Raw genomic sequence first — 19,834 nt, 5'->3', positions numbered from 1 at the left:
AGAGATTACAAAGGAAACTAATGAAGACACTGATCAAAGTCTGTAACGGTAATATGTAGCAGGTGTTTCTGCCCCCTACAATCCTCCCTTACGCCACCCCACCACCACTGCAGCCCCATGCGTGAAGCGCTCTCATGTATTTCACATGTGCTTTGATAAGAACAATGGACAGAACACATTTCACCACTATTCAAAACATGTTATGAGCAATCTGGAGGAATCCTTGGAGGGTACTTAGACTGTGGGTGTTACACAAAGGCAGCCCCATAGACGCTAGTGCATTTACGGTGCCCTTTCATGGTGGGGAGTGAGTTAAAAAAAAAAGGCTGACGTGGTTGAAGCCCACATTGTCAGAAAAGCACCTGGATTTCAGAAGCATGCAAGAGCAGAAAGAAAAGGCTGGCGGGACAGGAACTGGAGAACCTTCAAAGTGTGATCGCTATTTTTACACATAGTTAAAGATGAAAGTGGCAGTGCTTTGTTTTACAAAAAAAAAAGGGGGGAACACATGGGATATCCATGAGGATGAAAAATATTCACGAGGAAGTCTGCTAACAAAAAAAAAGAAAAGAAAATCCTCAAGATTCAAAACATCAGCGTAAATATTTAATACTACAACAACAACAATTACTACTACTACTATTACTACCACTCCAAATAATAGTATTTTTTTATAGATGTTTCTTATTTTTGTGCTTTTTAGGGTTAGTGTTTTTACGTCACAGCCATTTTAATAGAGCTCTAACACTTAAATCAATAAAATCACACTGACAGGCATGTCTGCAACTTGTAGATCTGTACCTGCGCTCAACCTGCGCAGCGCAACATCAAGACCGCGCCGAAGCTGCTTCCGCCGAGAGCGCGCAGCCACTCTGGGATTTGTAGTTCTCACCTTTGCGCGTTTAGCGTCTCCTCCAAGAATTTCCGCACGAAAAACATTTTTACTGGGAATTCATTCCCAGTTTCCGCATCACCGCGACGACACGAGAGGCTGCTCGTGCATGTGCGGCTTCTCATGTGAGAACAGCCTTATACACCATTTAGTCGTGCACTACAATAACCAACGTCGCCCCTAATGAAAGCGAGGCAGTGTAAACACAACTCCAGGAACATGAAAAGATCGGCTGACAGTGAGGGGGAGAAGAGAAGAAAGGTATTGATAGCGTTTTTCTCCGTTAGGTCTGGCATATTTCTAAGACCTGTCGCTCGTTGAATATCTAATGCTCCTTGTGTGGTGCTGCCCGCTGCATTTTGAAGGCTAGAGAGCCGCGAATGTCAGCGCATACCTCACCTTGCCTGTTTCCTTTATTGTGTTTTCCATTTTTCCCCCCAGTCTACCACAATGAAGAATTACAGTTGCATTCAAACGGTGTTTGATCCCGTGAATACACAGCTGAGAAGAGGCTGAGGTTTGCAGTGTAACGTCTTAGCCACACCCCATGTCAAGTGCAAATGCCATATAAATTACAATATGTGGGTTATTTAGGAAGGATGAGGTAAAGTCTTAGCCATCCTGTGGGGTAGTCATTAGGAGTTAATAAAAACAAATAAGACAAAAAAAAATTAAAATAAGAGTGATTTCATTTGGGTTGATATTCTGGTGTGAGGAGACAACATTGATTCAGTTGGTGCTTTGCTTTATAGCAAAGGAACAGCTCAGTGCAACGATGAAAACAAATGTAAAGTTGGTGTGGAGTGTATCACAGGTTTGGCGAGGTGCCAGTCCAGCAGTGTGCAGCTGCTGCAGCCTTTAGAATAAATACAGTGGTCAATAACTGGGGCTCTAATGTAGGCGAGGGGAGAAACCAGAACCTGATGGTTTAATGTTGTGATCACTGAGTAATCCCCTCTTTAAGTATGCCAGCTGGAGAACCTGCTAAGATATAAAACTGATGTGCGCAGGATTACTTTCACATAATGTGGAGAGAGTTGGGTGTGTTTATAACCTGCGTGGACCAATTGGTGTGTGTGTGTATGTGTGTGCTGGTGTGTTAAACTTGTGTTTCGTGCTGACCTGGGCTTAATCAGGCTTTCACATGCTGCATAATTGTAACTTTTGCGGTTTGTTGATATACTAAGGGAATGAAAGGAAAGGACTCGACTGTGCCCTAAAGCATCTGGGGTTGGCCCATAGCCACAGTGTCTGTCTGTCTGCCTTTCTGTCTGTTTCTCCTCTTATCTCCTGACTGACTTGGATGCTGTCTGCTGTGGCACATGTGTTTGGATCATGTTAGACAGCAGTGAAACTATGTAGGACGTGGATCCTCCTGTTTATGAAAGCAGCCATGGCGGCCAGATGAGCGGCTCAGAGAGAGAACTCATTCCAGCTGGCCGTCAGGCAGCCAGGCAGCACTGTGCAGACCTAATGGCTTAGCTTCTTTTCTCTTTAGATAAATAAAAAGATGAGCAAGAGGAACTGTTATCGCAAAGTAACTATATGACTGTAAAGCAGCCAAGGAACCATGAATTTTGGCCAGATTTTATAATATTGGTGGTTGTATAATCATAGAGTTATTATGATAACTAAGAACTTGGATATGATTCTCTTATCCAGTCAGTGATTTTGTCTGCAATGCTGCACAAAGTGAGAGATGCGCTGCGATAGGTCCACTGTCATTCTCAGTTAGTGAATGCAAGCACCAACAAATTAGTGCCAAATGAATACACAATCTCTTTAGACAATCTCAACACAGCAGGTCTGCATCGCATCCTGTCAGGTACAATCTTTTTAGATGAAACAAAATGGGATGTTTGCCTAGCTACTCAGGAAAAATAGCCACTCACAATAATTCACAATTTATTAAGTCAAGTTTTTAAATATAATTTTAGTTTACACACTAGTCAGACTACGAGATGGCTCCATCGGGCATGGTCTGACACAATGTTCTTTGCTGGTTTAAATAGACAAATTGTTTGCTATTTGTATGAGTTTAAGTTCTCAAGTAGCTCCATTTTTATGAGACGCTTCCACAAAGCAACATTCAGCCTCCCTGTGCACGCTAATGAAATGAAAACATTTCATTATGGTTTAACAGTGTTGTCATAACAGTATTGTCCATCATCATCATGGACCCTGTCCCTTAACCTGATGCTCTAATGCTGTCTTTGATTCAAGCTTGCCATTTGGACAGTGATGACAAGTATAAAGTGCTGTGTCGAAACAGGAAGTGTGTGTGTGTGTGTGTGTGTGTGTGTGTGTGTGAGCGGCACACTAAGTAATGATCACACAGGGTCACCAGATGTTGTGAGGTCCTGGGCTCAGCCCAGCTCAGCCCATTGCTTAGATCAGCTTCATTGGTTTACTTGGGTTGTGGCACCTACTGCAAGCTGTTTAGGGTATTTAATTTCTGAACACTCATTAAAATGGTTTGTGTTTCCCTTGGCAATTCTGTAAAATTAACAACCAGCGAGGTAAAAGCTGATTATGTGGCCACACATCCAGACATGGTTAATCAATTCACCCCCACAAAATGTTAGCTGGTGAATTAGTGTAAAGGAAACGATTTATGGTGACTAATGCCGACGTCCTGTCATGTCAGGCCTGGTGTTTTAGCAAGAGGGGGGTGTCATATTCAGCGCATTCAGCAGCTTTGTGCTCCTCCGGCCATCTTTTTCTCCCTTTTAACCCAAGCGACATGCTGCTTGCTCTATTAATGAGCCAATAATGGAGAAATAGTGCTAGGTGCCGACATAAAACGTGGGTATGGATACCTAAGGCATGGTAGCACATAAGCTCCAACAGAGCTAGATTTACACCTAGGAACTGTGTAGAATGGTAGGAACGGGAACACTCGGCATGGGGGCTCTCACAGCTTCATCAGACCCCCGCCGGTCGAGCCATGGAAAAGCCAGGGCCCAGAAAAATACGGCTATGGCAGATAATGATACCATTACACTAATGGAGCTGGCAAATGAAGGAGAACCCAGATGCCCTGCTTTATTACCAGAGGGGGTCATTTCCTCGCTGCATTCCTAATGGCCTGAGCACACAGTATTGATCAGCCTATCATGCTGCTAATCCTGTACAGAATTACTTATTGCTGGCTAGGTGTCGATCCGCCACATGCCCTGCTCTGGCTTTGCCGCTGGGCGGCAACTGTGTGTCCGGCAGGGACCCACTAGGCTGTTTATCTTACTGTGATTTAGGGCCAAGCAGGGATCGTGTCTGGGAGGTCTTCAGTGGTGGGTTGGCCAGTGCAATGTATAAAGAAAGGAGGCAAATGAACCTAACAGCTTTCATTTAATTAAGGAATGGCCAATGATGTGGTTCTTCCCTCTTTATGGCCTCATGGTCACTGTGGAGTAAGGGAAGCTGGGAGTTTGGGTGTTCCCATTAATTGTGTTGTGCTGTAAATAAGAACAAGCAGCTTTTGTGCCATCAACAGCAGCAGAACGCAGGATTTTCACTAGGCCACTGACCTGACTCGATTGCACTGTCGTCTGCATATTTAACTCTACTTCATTCTTGCTTCATTTGGAAGAAATTCATACTCTGAGATTTGTTTATTTAGATCTAACTGTAGTCGATCCACCAGTTTTATTTCTGATTACTGATTACACCAACAATGGTGTAGTGTGTGTGTGTGTATCATCATTACAAATGAATGGTAGCAATGGTAGCAAAGAGCACATTGCCCAGGGCTTGTGACCTGGGCAATCACCTTGGCCTCTTTACTATGCCCTGTATGCATTAGCATCCTTTGGCTATTGGGAGCGTGGCATCATAACATCAGCAGACCCCTCTTGTCACCTCTGGCCTTGGCTAATCAAAGAGTTTACCTTAAGGGTAAGCCCTGTTTGTTAAGGCCACTCCAGTAGCCATAAAGTAGTATTTATATATTTCCATCTGGAACAACCTGTCGTGGCTAGGGAAACTAGCTATTGATCCTGATATTTAGTAATTTCTTTCTCAACGCACCATCAATATTGTGCAAACATCTGTCCACGCGAGGGTTGACCTCAGCCCCGCCCTCTATTTTTTGTTCCCATTGGAGTTCAATGATATACTATTCTGAAAAGTAAAATCAATGAATGAATATGAAGTTTTGGTGTGTAATATAGTGCAAGCCCAAGGGCCCAGGTCTTTCATTGATTTGTTATGTGAGAGTTGGAGGGGGCTGATTAGTCTGCTGCAGAGCTGTTCCCCTACATGTCTTTACTTTGTATTTCCTATTTGATCTTTGGCTCATATATTTGGACTGAAGTGTTTACAGATCGGCTTGGTTAGTCAAGCCTATTTTTAAACCCAGTCAGTCAACATACTAAAACTGTATGCGCATCTTGACTTAGACTGAAGGTAATGAGACATGAGATGCAGCATGTTTCCTGTGATGGGATTGATTGTTGCATGTTTTGCCCACTTTATCAAATTAGTAAATTCACAAATTACAGATGATACAAGTGGTTTGGTTAGCTTCTTAGGATTGTGTGTGAGAGCCCCTGCACATCATTCCCTCACTTCCTATCACCTTTTTATAGCAATCTGTGCTCAGTGCATGACACTGTAAAGGTGCATGGCGACTACATTTGGTTTGCATCTGGAAGGATATCAACTTTTATGGCCCTGCCTGCATTGTCTCAGAGTACATATGTAAGATGACTGAACTCCCATATGGGACTGAGGACCTGTAATCTCACTAAACACCGAATACCAGAAAAAGCCTTATGCTAGGTGTGACTGTGGGATTGAACTCTATAGTGAGTCATAGTAAGGGGGTTGAATGCAGTGGTTTCCTCCAGCCACTCGCTGCCACCCACTCTCTCTGACCGGTTGAATGTGTACAATTATGACATTAAGCAAGATGTGAGTTAGATTTATATCAAAAGCAAAAGCTGAAATATTTTCACAGAATTACCACAGATATGACACAGCATAAAGAATCTTTACACTCATGAAAACAGTTTGAATTCCTCTGAAATTCTAGCAGCCTTACTTTGTGCAATTTCTTCTCTCAAAAAAAAAAAATTGAATACTGATTGTTTAAAAACATGGCGACATAAACCTTATATTGCTGTGTTTAATATTTACTACCTGGATGGTTTCCCCTATGGAAGCAGTCACTAGCATTGTCCAAACAGCCCTTGACAGCTTATGTGTCTGACAGGCCCTACAAAGCACCTCATATTACTGTTGAGGCGTTAGTCACAGATGTCAGTGTATTCGCAAACAAGCCCGCAGTGTGGATCATGCAAACGGGCCGACCAGATCAGCCGTCAGATTCAATAAGATTACATCGAATGTGACCTGCCCAAGTAGGGTTCATCTGTCATGCATGTTTCCTGTCACAAGAGAGACATAGAATAATCAGTTCAATCAATAGATGGTGGTGGCTCATTGGACTGATACTGAATAAACATGGGAATGACCCTCTCACCTCATACACAGAGGCTACAGCCTCCAGGGGATTCATTAGCCACTCGAGGCTATGATCCGGGCAAGTCGTTATTTTCCATTTCTGTTTGTTTGGCATGCTAGTGGCCGTGTGTGTCATTGTGTGTGTGAGACATGGGTTTGCATGTGTCTTTGGAAGTCTGGTTGCATGTGTGTATGCAGATATTCTTTTCTATAGGTGTGTGTGTGCCATGGCTGCTGATGTTGTGAATGCTAAGAGAGCATAACACATACATGATAAAAATGTTCAATGTTCCAACACCAACAATTACAGAGCTAATATTGTAGACTTTTTTTAGTTGAACATGCGAAAATTATAAACAGTATCTAGAATACACCATTGCTGCGCTTCTTGCTGCTAATTTTAGCTAATGCCAATAAAAAAGACTTTACCGCCTAAGGCCACCTGCACAGGACGGAGTCGTCTTCATGCTGTTTATTTGTGAATTTATTTTCCTTTGTAATGACTCACCTTTCCAATAAAGTAAAAGCGCCTACTGCTAGACTATTGCCCGACATCTGGTTTCAATGCAAAGTCTAAAACCTTTCATTTGCAAAAGCTGCAGGAGACCAGGTTCACAAGGCACATTAAATAGTAACTGTTAATTTGTACATCATAAGTTCTTTTCTATAAACATGAGCAATGAGAGTGTGTTAAAATACCTGGCATTTAGGTTATTGCTTTGTAGAGGCTAAACATACAGTAGGAAGTTCCTCTTTTAGCCAGAGCCAAGTTTTTAGCGTTTTTAGCCAGCTGGAAGCACATTTGACCCGCACTGCTAAACGTATTTAACAATACTGCCACAGGCAGTTCACACAAACACACTCACAATGCTATGTTATAATGCATTACTTTGAAAAGGTACACAGTAATGAGTTCAGGGATTACATTGTCTCTATGTTTAAGAGTTAGCATTGTCATGGTCAGAGTGCTTCCACAACAGGACTTTAGTCACCACACTAACTTCCAGTGTGAAATAGGTGTTTCTACTTATCCTGGATTTACTTCCATAGAGTATTTTGTATTGCTTGTTCCAGCATTTACTCTGCATCAAGTCTTTGAGAAGGGTCTGCTTACTTCAGGTAGTCTGTTCATGTCTCAGTGATCCCTCAACTGAGCCCCCCGTGTGTTTTTTCTTCATCAGCCTAACTTTTCCTTGCATATGCGAAAGGGCCAACGACAGCTTGACTGGCATGCTGTCAGACTGGCGATGCCTTTCCAACGGTGGAGCATCAACCCTTCCCTGAGAGCTTGTATGTGTGTGTTGATCTATGTGTGTGTGTGTGGAGGAAAGTGGGGGTATTGTCAGGACGTGACCGGCACACTTTGCATGTTCTTCTCGAGACAGGTGCTCCTGGGCGAGCACTGGTGCATGACAGTTGCCTTTCATCGCTGTCTTCTCTACACTTAACCCCTGACCAGCCCTCCCTCCTTCCTCTTCTTCCTCATCCTCTTCTTTTCTCTTCTCCCTCCCTCTCTCTTCCACGTCTGACCTCTTCTCCCCGCACTTCCCTCGACCATCCTGAATGATGGACTGTGAAGGCTGGTGGGCAGGTTGCGCTTTGTACGTGGTGGTGGTGGGATGCGGCAGCCTAACACTGTCAGACCATGGAAACCCAGCTGTCCAGACTGAACCAAACACACACACACACACACACACACACATACTCATGCCCACAGACACTTTTACCCACACCACAACTTTTTGTTCAACAGTCCGTAATTCCATCCACCGGCGCTGTCAAGCACTTGATCAAACGTGCATAAAGAAAAGAGCCCCTTGGCTGAATCCCATCTTCTCTCTTCCTATCATAATGTAGGCAGATTTTCCCTCCTCTGCCTGTTTCTCCAGCTCTGTTTATTCAGATGAGCCTGACTAGGGGGCAGCAGGTCACATCCACTTGCCTGGCTAAAATGGTTTTGAATTGAGGGTTGTCTCCAGTGAGATGGAGAGAGAAAAAACACAAGGAGGGGTTAGGAAGGGCTGCCGAGCGGTTGTGTCAGGGCTGTTTTTGGGGCTGTTTGTGTGTGTGTATGTGTGCCATAGTGGGGGTAGGGGTTAGGGAGTTTGAGGGTTCAGTTGTCAGCCCCTGTGTCATGCTTGCCCTGGCCCTGTTATGTAGAGGGCATCCACTGTCATTTGTTGCAGGACTGTTTGAAGTGGAGTGAGCCACAGAAGCATAAAAAGCAGTCAGCACACTGTGTGCTCTCAGGTGTGTTCAAGTAACACACATTAATTTAAAAATACATACTCTGCAGGAACTAATCCCTTATTAATTTGACACCCCGAAGTTTTTGTCGTATCTAGCTTGACTTTTCTGTGATTCTTTTTAGCGTTGCCCTTTTAATCTCTGTTGTGACTGTGTCTGTTGTCTATTTTTTATATTTTTTTGAAGATGGAAACTGATACAGATGTTTTCAACAGAACATATTTAGCTGTATGTTGTTTTCCCCTTTTATTCTTTGAGCTTCATCATGTTAAGTGAAGTTGGTGGATTAAAGTCATGCTTGAAGCCAACTTTGGGGGAAAACGTGCACTAGGTAAGCTCGTGGTTTTAATATAACAGTGACTTGGTTCTTTCAAGTTTTTTGAAGTTTATCCCACTGTGTGTGAATGTGTGTGTAGTTTGTGAGTATCTGTGTTTGTCACTGTAGGTGTAAATGTGTACTTCATCTGACATACATCTCCCACATTCTCTCCACTATGGAATAATAGCAGTGGTTAAGACTCCTTAAACTTGTTGTCGGAGTGTCACTGAAGACATGAGCACAGCGCGCGCCATGAGCTTAATCCAACAACAGCCCGTCTGCCATACTGTACACCCGCTATCTGCGAGCAAGTGGACCCCTTCCTCACAATCATTGTCATATATAGGGGGCATTGTCACATATGAGATGGACTCATGTAAATGTGATGACAGGCTAGTGTCTCAGCTGACTGACAGCACAGAGGGATTGGGCTAATCTGAGTGACTGATTCGAAGCACACAACGGCTCGGCTGTCCCCATAACTCCTGAGAAATAGACAGCTTCAGCAGAGTTATCAGTGTTTGTAAGTCCTTCTGCTGCACTGGGATGACAATAGGGATTAGTGCCAAGGTTCTTTAAACAGTTTTTTTTTTTATTTTATTTTTGGGAGGGGGAAAGGGGACCTCTTATCGGCGTCTCGGCAGGATGCTGCCGCAGCCAGTTTTCCTTGACTGTCAATTAAAGAGGGGATCATTAACTTCAAGGGTATAAATGTTCTAACACTGGTATTACGTTGGGAAGCTAAGTCGCTGACAGATGTTCCAACTTTAATTCTCCACTTGTTTTTTTGTCCTGTAATTAATTTATGTATCACTATTCGGGTTTTAAATATTTTTTCCCCCGTATGCTCTTTGTTAGCCTGTAATCTCAGTTACCATGGTAGTCGCAAAGACGATTGGGCCTTGTCACTCGCCTGTGTTTCATATGAGGTTCAATCGGCTAATGTATTCAATATCATCCAAACTAAAAGGTAAACAGTATCTAATGGTACGTGCGTTCCTGCACTGCCTAAATGCAGCCTGGGGGCGCTGGGCGGAAGGAGAACAGCAGGAAGACCAAACTACATAGAATGGTGCTTGATAAAAACAAAACAAGCGCAGCTTACATGCATATGTGTTGTTTTTTGGAGGTAAACAAAAGTAGTGTACTACTCTGGGTTTTTCTTATGGAAGCTTTGTTGGTGGTTGTGAAGCATGATATGACAACTGTGGATGAGATTTTCTGGCATAGAGCTTGGATGGGATACAGTGAGGCGCATACTGTTGGTAGCCACATCGAGGAAGAAAGAAAACTGCGGGAGAGATGGGAGAGGAGTGGGAGAGGGATTGGAGACAGAGACTGTTAATGGGGAAACTCTCTTCATCCATCGCTACTGCCATCACTACTACCACCCTGTTCTCTCATGACAGCTCTTTTCCTTTGTTCTCCCCCTCGGCCCACTCTCTGCCGGGGATTCGTGACAAGTTTTTGCAGGGCTGATCAAACGCTGCGGTGACACCTGATTAGGATATAGCGTGTGTTTACAGTCATGCATGGCGAGGACCCCCTCTTCTCAGACAACAAGGGAGACTTCACCTTGACTAATTAAATTTGCACCTGCAATGCCAGCTGTGACAGCCACTGGAGGGATGCATTTATTTATGTCACTCCATACATACTTCCTGTGATGTCCATTGAGGCTGAGTTTGCACTAGCTCCTCTGTTTACCTACAGTGTGGGTTTCTCAGCTAGTCATCTTTATTGTGTTTGTATCTGTCATGATGATGGGGGAGTGGGGAGTGGATTAGTCCTCCACTGTGGAGACAGGTGATTGTACCTGCACTTATAGAGCCACCCTAGGGAGCACTGTTGAGTAGCAATGGGCGAAGGAAGATAGATAAACTAGGAGTGTCATGAATTCCATTTTTTGGGCTTCTGGGAGATTTGGTTCTAATTTTTACTGAATACCTGCCCTTGTTTAGTCCACATCATATCATTTAGTACACATCATAATCACTGGGATTATGATTGCACACATTGTCATGGTGAACTAGATGATTTGATATTCATATTTCCACATATTAAATTAAATGATTACTGATATTTTACATGAAATAAAAAGCTAAACAAAACAAAAAGGAATACTTTTTGTTACATGTATGTAAGGAATATTGAAATAATTGAAAACCATAAACCAGCTATTATCCAATATCCATTCTTTGGGTTCAGCCCTAAATATAAAAACTAAACTAAAATTAACAATAAACATATTATACAAAAGTGTGGATTCTTGTGTGTAATACAATATTTTTTACTTTTTTAGTGTAATTTACATTTATTTGATAAATGAGATGATCAAATAAATGTGAAGTTGGCTAAGATATGACACCAAGTGGCACAACATACCATATCAGAATAGTTTTTCATATCTTTAACATTTAGATGGAAAACATGGAAACTTGTTAATGTGTTTTTTGTAACATTGTTTAGATCTTAGCGTTAGCCAGTGGATAGTGGATGGATACTTAATTAGGTCAGTTCTGCATGCTAACTAAAACAAATTTGATTCTGTTGTATCTGTTGTGAGTTTTTAAGAGGCCTTGTTTGAAATAATGTGATTTGTGTGTCCCTCCCTCAGTGTGCATGCGTATTTAGTCATGCATTAATGTCCGTACACGTGTGCTTGTACATGATGTGCCTCTCAGAGCGTGCGTGCATGTGTATCTATCTAAATCAGTGTTGAGAGTGTAAAGGGCCACAGCTAAAGTGAGCAGGACATCAGTCACCCAGCAGCAGGAGACAGGACCTGATAATTTGTGCCCACCCCCCCCAACTCTCTCTTGCTGTCTCTACACCCCCCACCCCGTCCTTCCATCCCCAATCCTTCCTCCCCAACCTCAAATTGACCAGGCTCGACTGTTGGTCATGCTGTATTACATGGGTTAGATGAAGTAATTATTTCTAGGCCACTGACTACAAGCAAGATTAATAGTTTTTGAAACGGCCATAATGGAGGGCTGACCCGCCGTGACATAAGCATTATTTCAAGCTCACCTCCACTCTCATCCTTCTCACCTCTGGGCACCAGCAGAGTGTGATTTATACCTGGGCTAATGAGGGGAGGGGACCTAGGAGCCCAGGGCCACCAGCCTACTAAGGGGAGTGTTACAGGCCTGTTCCCCAAACTTAACAGACAGTGGTTTGGTGATTTGACGAAGGCTTGTGGAGTGTTTGCCTGATTGGGCTTTTTAAACAAAACGTGAAGCCATTGAAGTCTGCGTTATTTTTGACTGTCATCAGGAAAAGGTTCCTACTCCCTGATGGGTCCTTGAAAGAACAGAACAATATCACCCTGACATTAAATCCCTCTGTCTTTGGTCTCTGCATCTGTCCGCTCCCTACCTATAAGGCTCTAGAGCTTAAAGGATCAGAGAAGCTGGAAAGTTGTCACTAGGTGGCACTTGGACATCATGTTATCAGATGCTCTCTCCCTTTCACCCCACCAGGCCCCTCCCCCCTCTTCCTCCCTCGCTTCTTCCCCTCAGTGCTAAGTACACCTCAGATGTCAGGGTGTTTTATTTTTATTGGATGAGGACAGTGTGTAATGCATTCACCTCCGTTCCTGCCAGCTGTTAAATGCCCCAGAACATGGTCTGGCCAGGCTCTGCCCTGTTAACCCCTCTGATTGGCTGTAATAATTAGTAGAAGTGAACAGTAACTATGGAACGTAGTGAGGGTTTGTGATTCTCTGATATGTATGTGACAGAATAGTCCATCCTGCTGGGACCTAAGCGAATTGAGCCTGGCCCAACCTGGCCACATTCCTCCTGATTCGAGTGTGTATTTTGAGTTTTAATATTAACCCTCAACTTAAACACATGCATGCAGTGTGGCACCAGCAATTACATTTTCAAATGGCTGGGTTTGTAAACCTCCAGGATGTTAATCTGTCACCATTCAAGCTACTGGGAAGAGTGAAAAGAGGATTAAGCTATTCAATTCCTAGTAGAATATTTCCCTTTGTTCAGAATGAGTGAAGGAAAAATAAATAAAGAAATGAGGTGGTCTCTCAAGCAAGACAAGTGCCGTCTGCTATACTTCAGGATTTGGCTAATGCCATTATAGCAAACTTATCTGTCTCAGGATTTCAGGAAGACAGTCTGACGGTCATGTAAACAGCCACAAATAATATTTGATCCTTAATTTAATATTAATCTAAGGTCACATCATAATGCCAGCTTTTCTGGGTCAAAGACGACATGACATTAGAATTAGTCCTGCCCTAGATGTTTGGTCCACATCTGTTTTGTGCCATATGTTTTTCTAGTGGCTTAGCTGATTGTCTGGATTTAAACATATGCCACCGCTAATGCCTGTTCATAATACGATATTCGAAAATTAGTTTCAACAAATAATTCAAGAACTTGTCTAAGCTGTCTGCAGAAAAACATAATACTGTTTAGTAGATATCAGAAAAGTAAAACATCTAGTCAATTTTGTGTCCTATTTCGAATATGCTCTATAATCTATTTTTACCCTCAATTGACTCATTTTAGATGTTGTAGTGATTGTGACATACAGCAGAGTAAAATAAGCTTGAAGCATTTTGCCAAGTAACATACACTATCAAATCTTATGTTTAGCCTAAGGTTATAATATACCACATGATTAATTGTCACAGCTGTCAGCTAGTTCAGCACGGTACCCTGAGCTTAGCCCCTTGTTTACCCTTGACTCCCAGCCCTTTGGGTCGGATTGCACATCATCTTTATCCCAGATGAAGCACCCGACTCTGTAGTGTCAGAATATGATCTAATATGGAGCCAAAAGGACACAGAGCTGGGAAATCATCGTCATTTGAAGAGGTTCCTTGTCACATGATGAGTTAGATCAACCTGTGCTGCTGTACACAGAGCTGGGTCTTTGCACTGTCTAACAGTGGTACTGGATTAGAGACACAAGCCACTTCCACTGTGATCAGTCACTCACGCATGGAGACATGCGGCAGGACTGAAATCCTCCTTGCGCACTTCATCCACATCATGTACGGGCTTCTTCATCAAGCCTACTGTATGGAAATGAGGAACATCGCTGTTGACAATGATAATACTGTATGTGCCGCTTCTTATTTTGAAGCCATTTTATATCATTTATTTTACAACGGCGTTGCATATCATAGATGCAGCTATATGTGTCACATGCAGTGCCAGGGTGTATAGGTCTGTGGCTGTCTAACCTGCCTGAATGCTACTGATCTGTGACATGTTGAGACAATGGCAGTGTGTGCGAGGAGCCCGGCTCTACACTCCTCACACTGTGTATGGCTAAGTGCTATTGAATAGTTTATTGTCACAAATCACAAACCTTTCAATGACCAGGTGCGACCATTGTACACGCACTCATCCATCCATCCCACTGCCCTGAGCGACGTGTTGGTCTGCTGGGCTCTGAGTAGCGTAACGTCAGTCTCCTGAGCAGGGGATTTTAAATGCTCCACCTGCTTATCGATCTCTTCTGCCCCACTGAGCCAGCCAAGCTTGGGCTATAGAGAGAGAGAGGGAGAGAGGGAGAGGCAAAAGACAGGATGCAGAAGGGAAGGGCAATCTAGCGGCCCCCAGTCCTCTGGTCCTCAGGTCTGTCCTTGACACTGCCAGTGGGACAGGCCTGGAGGACGCCTCTTGTCCTCCCTTCAAGCCCTGCATCCAGCCCCATACAGCAAGCCTGCACTCCCCCTGGGCCAAACGGCACTTTGCAAAGCCATATTGATTTCTTGGAGGGGCAGGAAAAGTGTGGCTGTATGGTGAGAGTGAATGAGGGAGGGAGGGGGAAATGGAGGGAGCTTTCTAAAGCACTGACTTCTCCTTGACTGTTCTTCGAGACGCGACAACCCTGTTAGAACAACTCAGTGGCCCTGGTGCCCTGCTGAAAACTGCTAATCACAGTCTTTCAATCAACACTCTCCTTCTGCTCTTCACTTTCCCCCCTCCGTCCCTCTCTCTTCCTCATTTTCTCATTCTTTCCCCCTGACTTTCCCCTTGCTGAACTAGACCCTGCCTGAATACCAAGGGACTGTGTCTGCATTAAAACTGGCCATTCCGCATGGAAAACAGCTGACCTCATGAAAGCATGTTGTAATTTGAAGGTGAAAACTAAAAAGCTTTTCTCGATCGACATAATCTTAATGGGAACGTTATGGCCTGGCCACAAACTAACAGTTAAGGTAAAATGGCAAATGCCCTTGCATATTGGTCCTCCTAGCAAAGAGTTCAGAGAAATGGGACATTGCATCTTGGGACTGTAATGCCGGTAGCTTGAATCCTGGTCATAAAACTCACGATGCCTTTGAATAAAAAATGTAACTCCTAGTTACTCCAGCAAAAACAGAGACAATTGTTATTGTTTAGTAGGAATCTTTCGTTGGGCTGGTCAGCTCCTGTGTGTCAGGTTGTGTAGGCATGCAACTGTGGAGAAGCTAGAATGTTTCTGATAAAGAGCATGGTCAGTCAATCTCTCCCAGATAAATAAAAAGGTTATGTAAGGCATACATCAACAGATCTCTTAAAATGCCCTCCTCTCTTTCTGTTCTTTCCCTCTCTTCTTCTGTCCAGATTTGACACTTGCTAAAGGTCACGGAAACATCTTTTTTCCCCTTTGAGGTGTAGATAAGTGTGTAATAGATGTTGACACCACAGACACATTGAAAAGCACTTAAACACAGTGGCCATGTGCCAACCTGCCTGTGTCTGGCTTTGTGCATTTGTAAATACTTTTGAATGATTGATCTGGAAACCTGGGTCTCTCTGTAAGCCTGTCAGGTGCAGTGAGATGAAGAGTTGGAGAGTTCAAAAAACAGATGAGGTCCGGTACTCTCTCCCAACCAAACCCCCAACCCACCCACCCACCCGCACCTCATGCCTTTCTCTCTCACACATAAGCACTGGTTTGCCTGGAAGAGTAGCTTTAAGTAAGTATGTGTGAGAAAGTGTACACATGACTCACAAAGGGAGACGAGGACAGACCTTTTGATGTGTAGTTTAATTGGAACACTGGGTGTGTGTTAGTGTACCTTCTCTAGCACGTATGACATTTTTCAAATGTGACTGGACGCTGATAAAGGTGCTCACGTTGTGTGTGTGTGTGTGTGTGTGTGTGTGTGTGTGTATTTGTGCGAATCTAATTAATGACTGGCAGTGGTCCCCCACAGCTCTGGTAATGTGCTTAGATCAGTGTTATAAACAGGGTGTGAAAGGTCTGACCAGCACCAGCCCTTTAAATGACTGGCCTCTTGTTCAGGTAGATGGATGGAAATGTTCTAATATTAATGATCAAGTCCCCCGCCGACCTGTCACAAGGTGAAATGAACAACGCAGCCTTCAGCCTCCAACAACAATTAACAGGCCAGAGCCCGTCTGTCAGCCATTTGTCGTCACTTACTCCACCTGTGAACCCCAACTGAACACAGTCTGAACTTGTCTGTCAATATTTACACAATGTTCACTTCATTGATTAAAAAAAAAAAAAAGAAATGCAGTGGTTAATGTCAAAACATTCATCCTCAGTTATTTCTGGGTATGTATTATGTTTTTCCTTTTTTGTTCCTGCAATGGGTCTATATAAATGAACTGCCTTGCATTAAATATTATTTCCAAATGTACAGAAGGCTACAGCCACAGACCACAAACTAAATGTGTAAACACATCTCAGGATAATACAGATTATCTAGCAAAAGTTTTATGTTAACAGAAAAGTAGCTGAGAGGACAAATCTTTTTTTTTTTTTTTTTTTTAGATGTTCCTGTCAACACACTGCTGGCTGACCTCTGGCTCGCACAGTGCCATTCATATTCATGGGCTGGTACTGTGCAGGTGTGGAGACTTGGGGGTTACACATTACTGATACTACCGCTCCGAGGTCAACTCCCACACATTCCAGTTAGCCATTTACCAGTCTGCGCAGTTAGCCATCACACTGAGTCACCGAGCTAGATTGCGTTGTTAAAATAAATGAATCCTCCACATGTTAGAAACAAATGATGAGAAGTGAGAATGAATGAAGTGAAGAAGCATTTGTAATAATTGTTGAAAGCTCCCTGCATTGTAACTACTACTGGAGCTGCTATTTTCCATACATATTTTTAGATTGATATTCTAAAATAAAAGTTTGTACAAGTGATAAAACTAAAGAAGCACTGCAGCATGTGGAGCTGTGCATGTTTGTGTGTTTTGGTGTCATGTCACATAGGTGCTGTGTTAGCACACTGTAGTTCAAGTCAATGGGATATGCATAAGATGAGGTAAACCTTGACCTACGCTGACTTTTATGGGACAAACCTGACTTTGGGTGTTACTTAAACTTGCCCTGTGTGCTGATTTTCTACGTTCAGAACAGACTTTGAGGCTCCGACAGACTTTCCGTGCATCACACTTGCAAACACAAATGTGCGAGTGGGATCGGCACTCCCTGCCCTCCTCTGCTTCACACCGGCTCCTCACATTCTTCGAAACTGTGCCACATGGAGCAGGGTGGAAGCACCTTTGATGTACACAGGTAGTCTGTCTGTTTGAATCTGTTTTGAGACGTTTTACAGCCGACTTGTCAAAACTGTTGATTCACCAACACCTTTTCAGAAGACCAGTTCTCAAATGGGTGTCACACAAGTACCAATGGTTTGCGGTTTAAACACAGAGCTCTATTACACACCTGTCTCTCATCACATCACATCATCTTTGGGGCTGCACAAGGCCTGTGTGAGAGCCAAGGTTTCCTGTCTGCTTGCACGCAGAAGCACCTGCATCAATGGACGTGCTGCCCTTTTTTATTTGGAGATCTGAAATACAACACAGTATAGCGCTTGTCTCACATTGCTGGGTACGAATCAAATATTGTTGCATAAATAAGCAACATAGGAACACATACTCTGAGTTCAACATATTGGTCGTCAAAGTGAGGATTTTTTTGTACACAACCACATGGAGCGACAGTTAAGTTGCCTTATAAAACTATCTTCAGGGCTTCCTCTGCATGGTTGCTATTATCTGCGGTTTATGCATCAGCTCAATCTAGACAAGCTCACTGAGATTTGTGTGTCCTCATTCAGCAGTTGTACCACATACAGTATGTTCCAGTGGACCCTGTGGGGCAAACACGAGTTAGACTGGAAGTGCTTTTATCCCTGCAGCAGCGGAGTTATCTGGCTATTTTGAGCTATTGATGCTAAGCGCTGGACATTAATCTACTCTACTAAGAACGCTTTGAAGAAAGTGTCCGTTGAAGTGTCACAGATGGGAAATAAATGAAATTAATAAATATATGGTACACAGTTTGATATCTGTTATAGGCCAAGATCAAAGCAAACCAATTGAGTTCTATTCTACCTAATATGTTTTTCTGTGATAAACAGTCCGGCTGAGAGAATAATCCCATCAAGGAAGAGAGAGATTAAAAGAAGAGGGAAAAAAAGCATCAGATATATCACTCAGTGCAGACGGCTGGCACGGCTACCATGAAGTATCCGTGTTATTATGGGATTATTATGGGATTGGTAATCCCATAATAAGGCGCAAAAAAAGGTCTGCGTTTCCACTCAGACCTTTTTTGCACCTTGTGGTTTTCCTCCTAGAATCAGGTGCAGACGCAGAGACAGGAAGACAGACACAGCGGTTCTCTGATACTGCAAGAGTCCATCTGCTTCAGAGGACTCCGGTAACTTCTTGTCTTTCTTTTTTTCTGTGGAATTTCTGAGTAGCTTGATGTATTTGACATGTGTGTGACAGCCCTGGTTGTGTGTGATTGGGGTTGAGGCATCATGCTCACTATCCCGGATGCACATTTTTCAGGAAGCACGTCTATTTATGTGTATCGGAGCCATACACACACACACACACACACACACACACACACACACACACACACACACACACACACACACACACAAACAGAGAGCTTGTGTACATAGTAGCGGTTTGCACACTGTGAGTAAAGCAGACTGCAATGATCTTAGTTACAGTATGTGCACACATGCACACACCTACAGTAGATGGCTGCACACGAGCACACATAAATCCACATACACACAGATGCATACACGTACAACACCAGCACAGAGCCTCGCCTTGATATCTTGAGCTTCTGTCATGAGTTCGAATTTGACACCAATGAATGTGTGTCAGGTTGTCAATTTCTTCCAAGCAGCCTTTTGAATGCAGTCTGGCCATGAATAGTGCATGTTGTTTTGTTTTTTAGATTCCAACTGTCTGCAAGTCTGTTTTTGTTTGTTCCAGAATAACTTGGAAGGCCTGTACGCTCATGTGCATCCTTTAAGAAAACTTTCAGCAGGTGTTGTGTTGTTTAGCCTAAGGTAAAGATTCAGCCCTGAAGATGAATTCACCCAGCTGACTCAGGTCTAATGCCCTCCCATATCTTTCAGCATCTGTTATTTAATGCACATACTTCGACCCCTTGCCCTCTTTGTGGTCCAGCCCCCCTTTGAGTTGGGACACACATCTTTTTATACCCGCACTTAATGTCAGTGTTTACAGGACATTTTATTTCACTCTATTTTTTGGCAGCCATTTTCCCAGTAGTGTGCCACATGAGGTCTGTGGCATTATTAGGGCAGACGAAATCTGAGATGCTTGTTGTAAATGTCTCTGAAATACACACAGTGTCGGCTCTCCCTAAACCATTGCCACTGCTTGGTGGTTGATGTAGAGGTCATTCATCCTAAACGTTTAAAGACGTAAAAAGACAGTAGCGTGTCGGTGACATTTCTCCCCTTTCCTGCAGGCGAGACGTCATGCAGAGGCTGTTTTTGTGTGCACCTGTGGGGAATGAAAAGGAGATTCTGAACCCACATACGCACACAGATAGAACAACTCCATGTATACATACATTCACACAAGTACATATGGGATCGGGAAAAAGGCTGGGTGGAG

At 43.4% G+C, this 19,834-nt stretch overlaps 1 protein-coding gene across 1 annotated transcript in view; it reads left to right on the top strand.

Moving 5' to 3' along the window:
• The first annotated feature begins 1,051 nt into the window (after window positions 1-1,051).
• Window positions 1,052-19,834, top strand: part of fto (FTO alpha-ketoglutarate dependent dioxygenase) — a 111,495-nt gene continuing 92,712 nt past the window's right edge. The window contains exon 1 of the mRNA XM_026378333.1: window positions 1,052-1,153. Within this exon, the coding sequence (XP_026234118.1) occupies window positions 1,076-1,153 (78 nt within the window). The 5' untranslated portion in view covers window positions 1,052-1,075. The remainder of the gene's footprint in view (window positions 1,154-19,834) is intronic.

The sequence above is a fragment of the Anabas testudineus genome, chromosome 3, assembly GCF_900324465.2.
Source record: "Anabas testudineus chromosome 3, fAnaTes1.2, whole genome shotgun sequence".
Classification (NCBI taxonomy): domain Eukaryota; kingdom Metazoa; phylum Chordata; class Actinopteri; order Anabantiformes; family Anabantidae; genus Anabas; species Anabas testudineus.
This window is presented reverse-complemented; position numbering and strand designations above follow the sequence as displayed.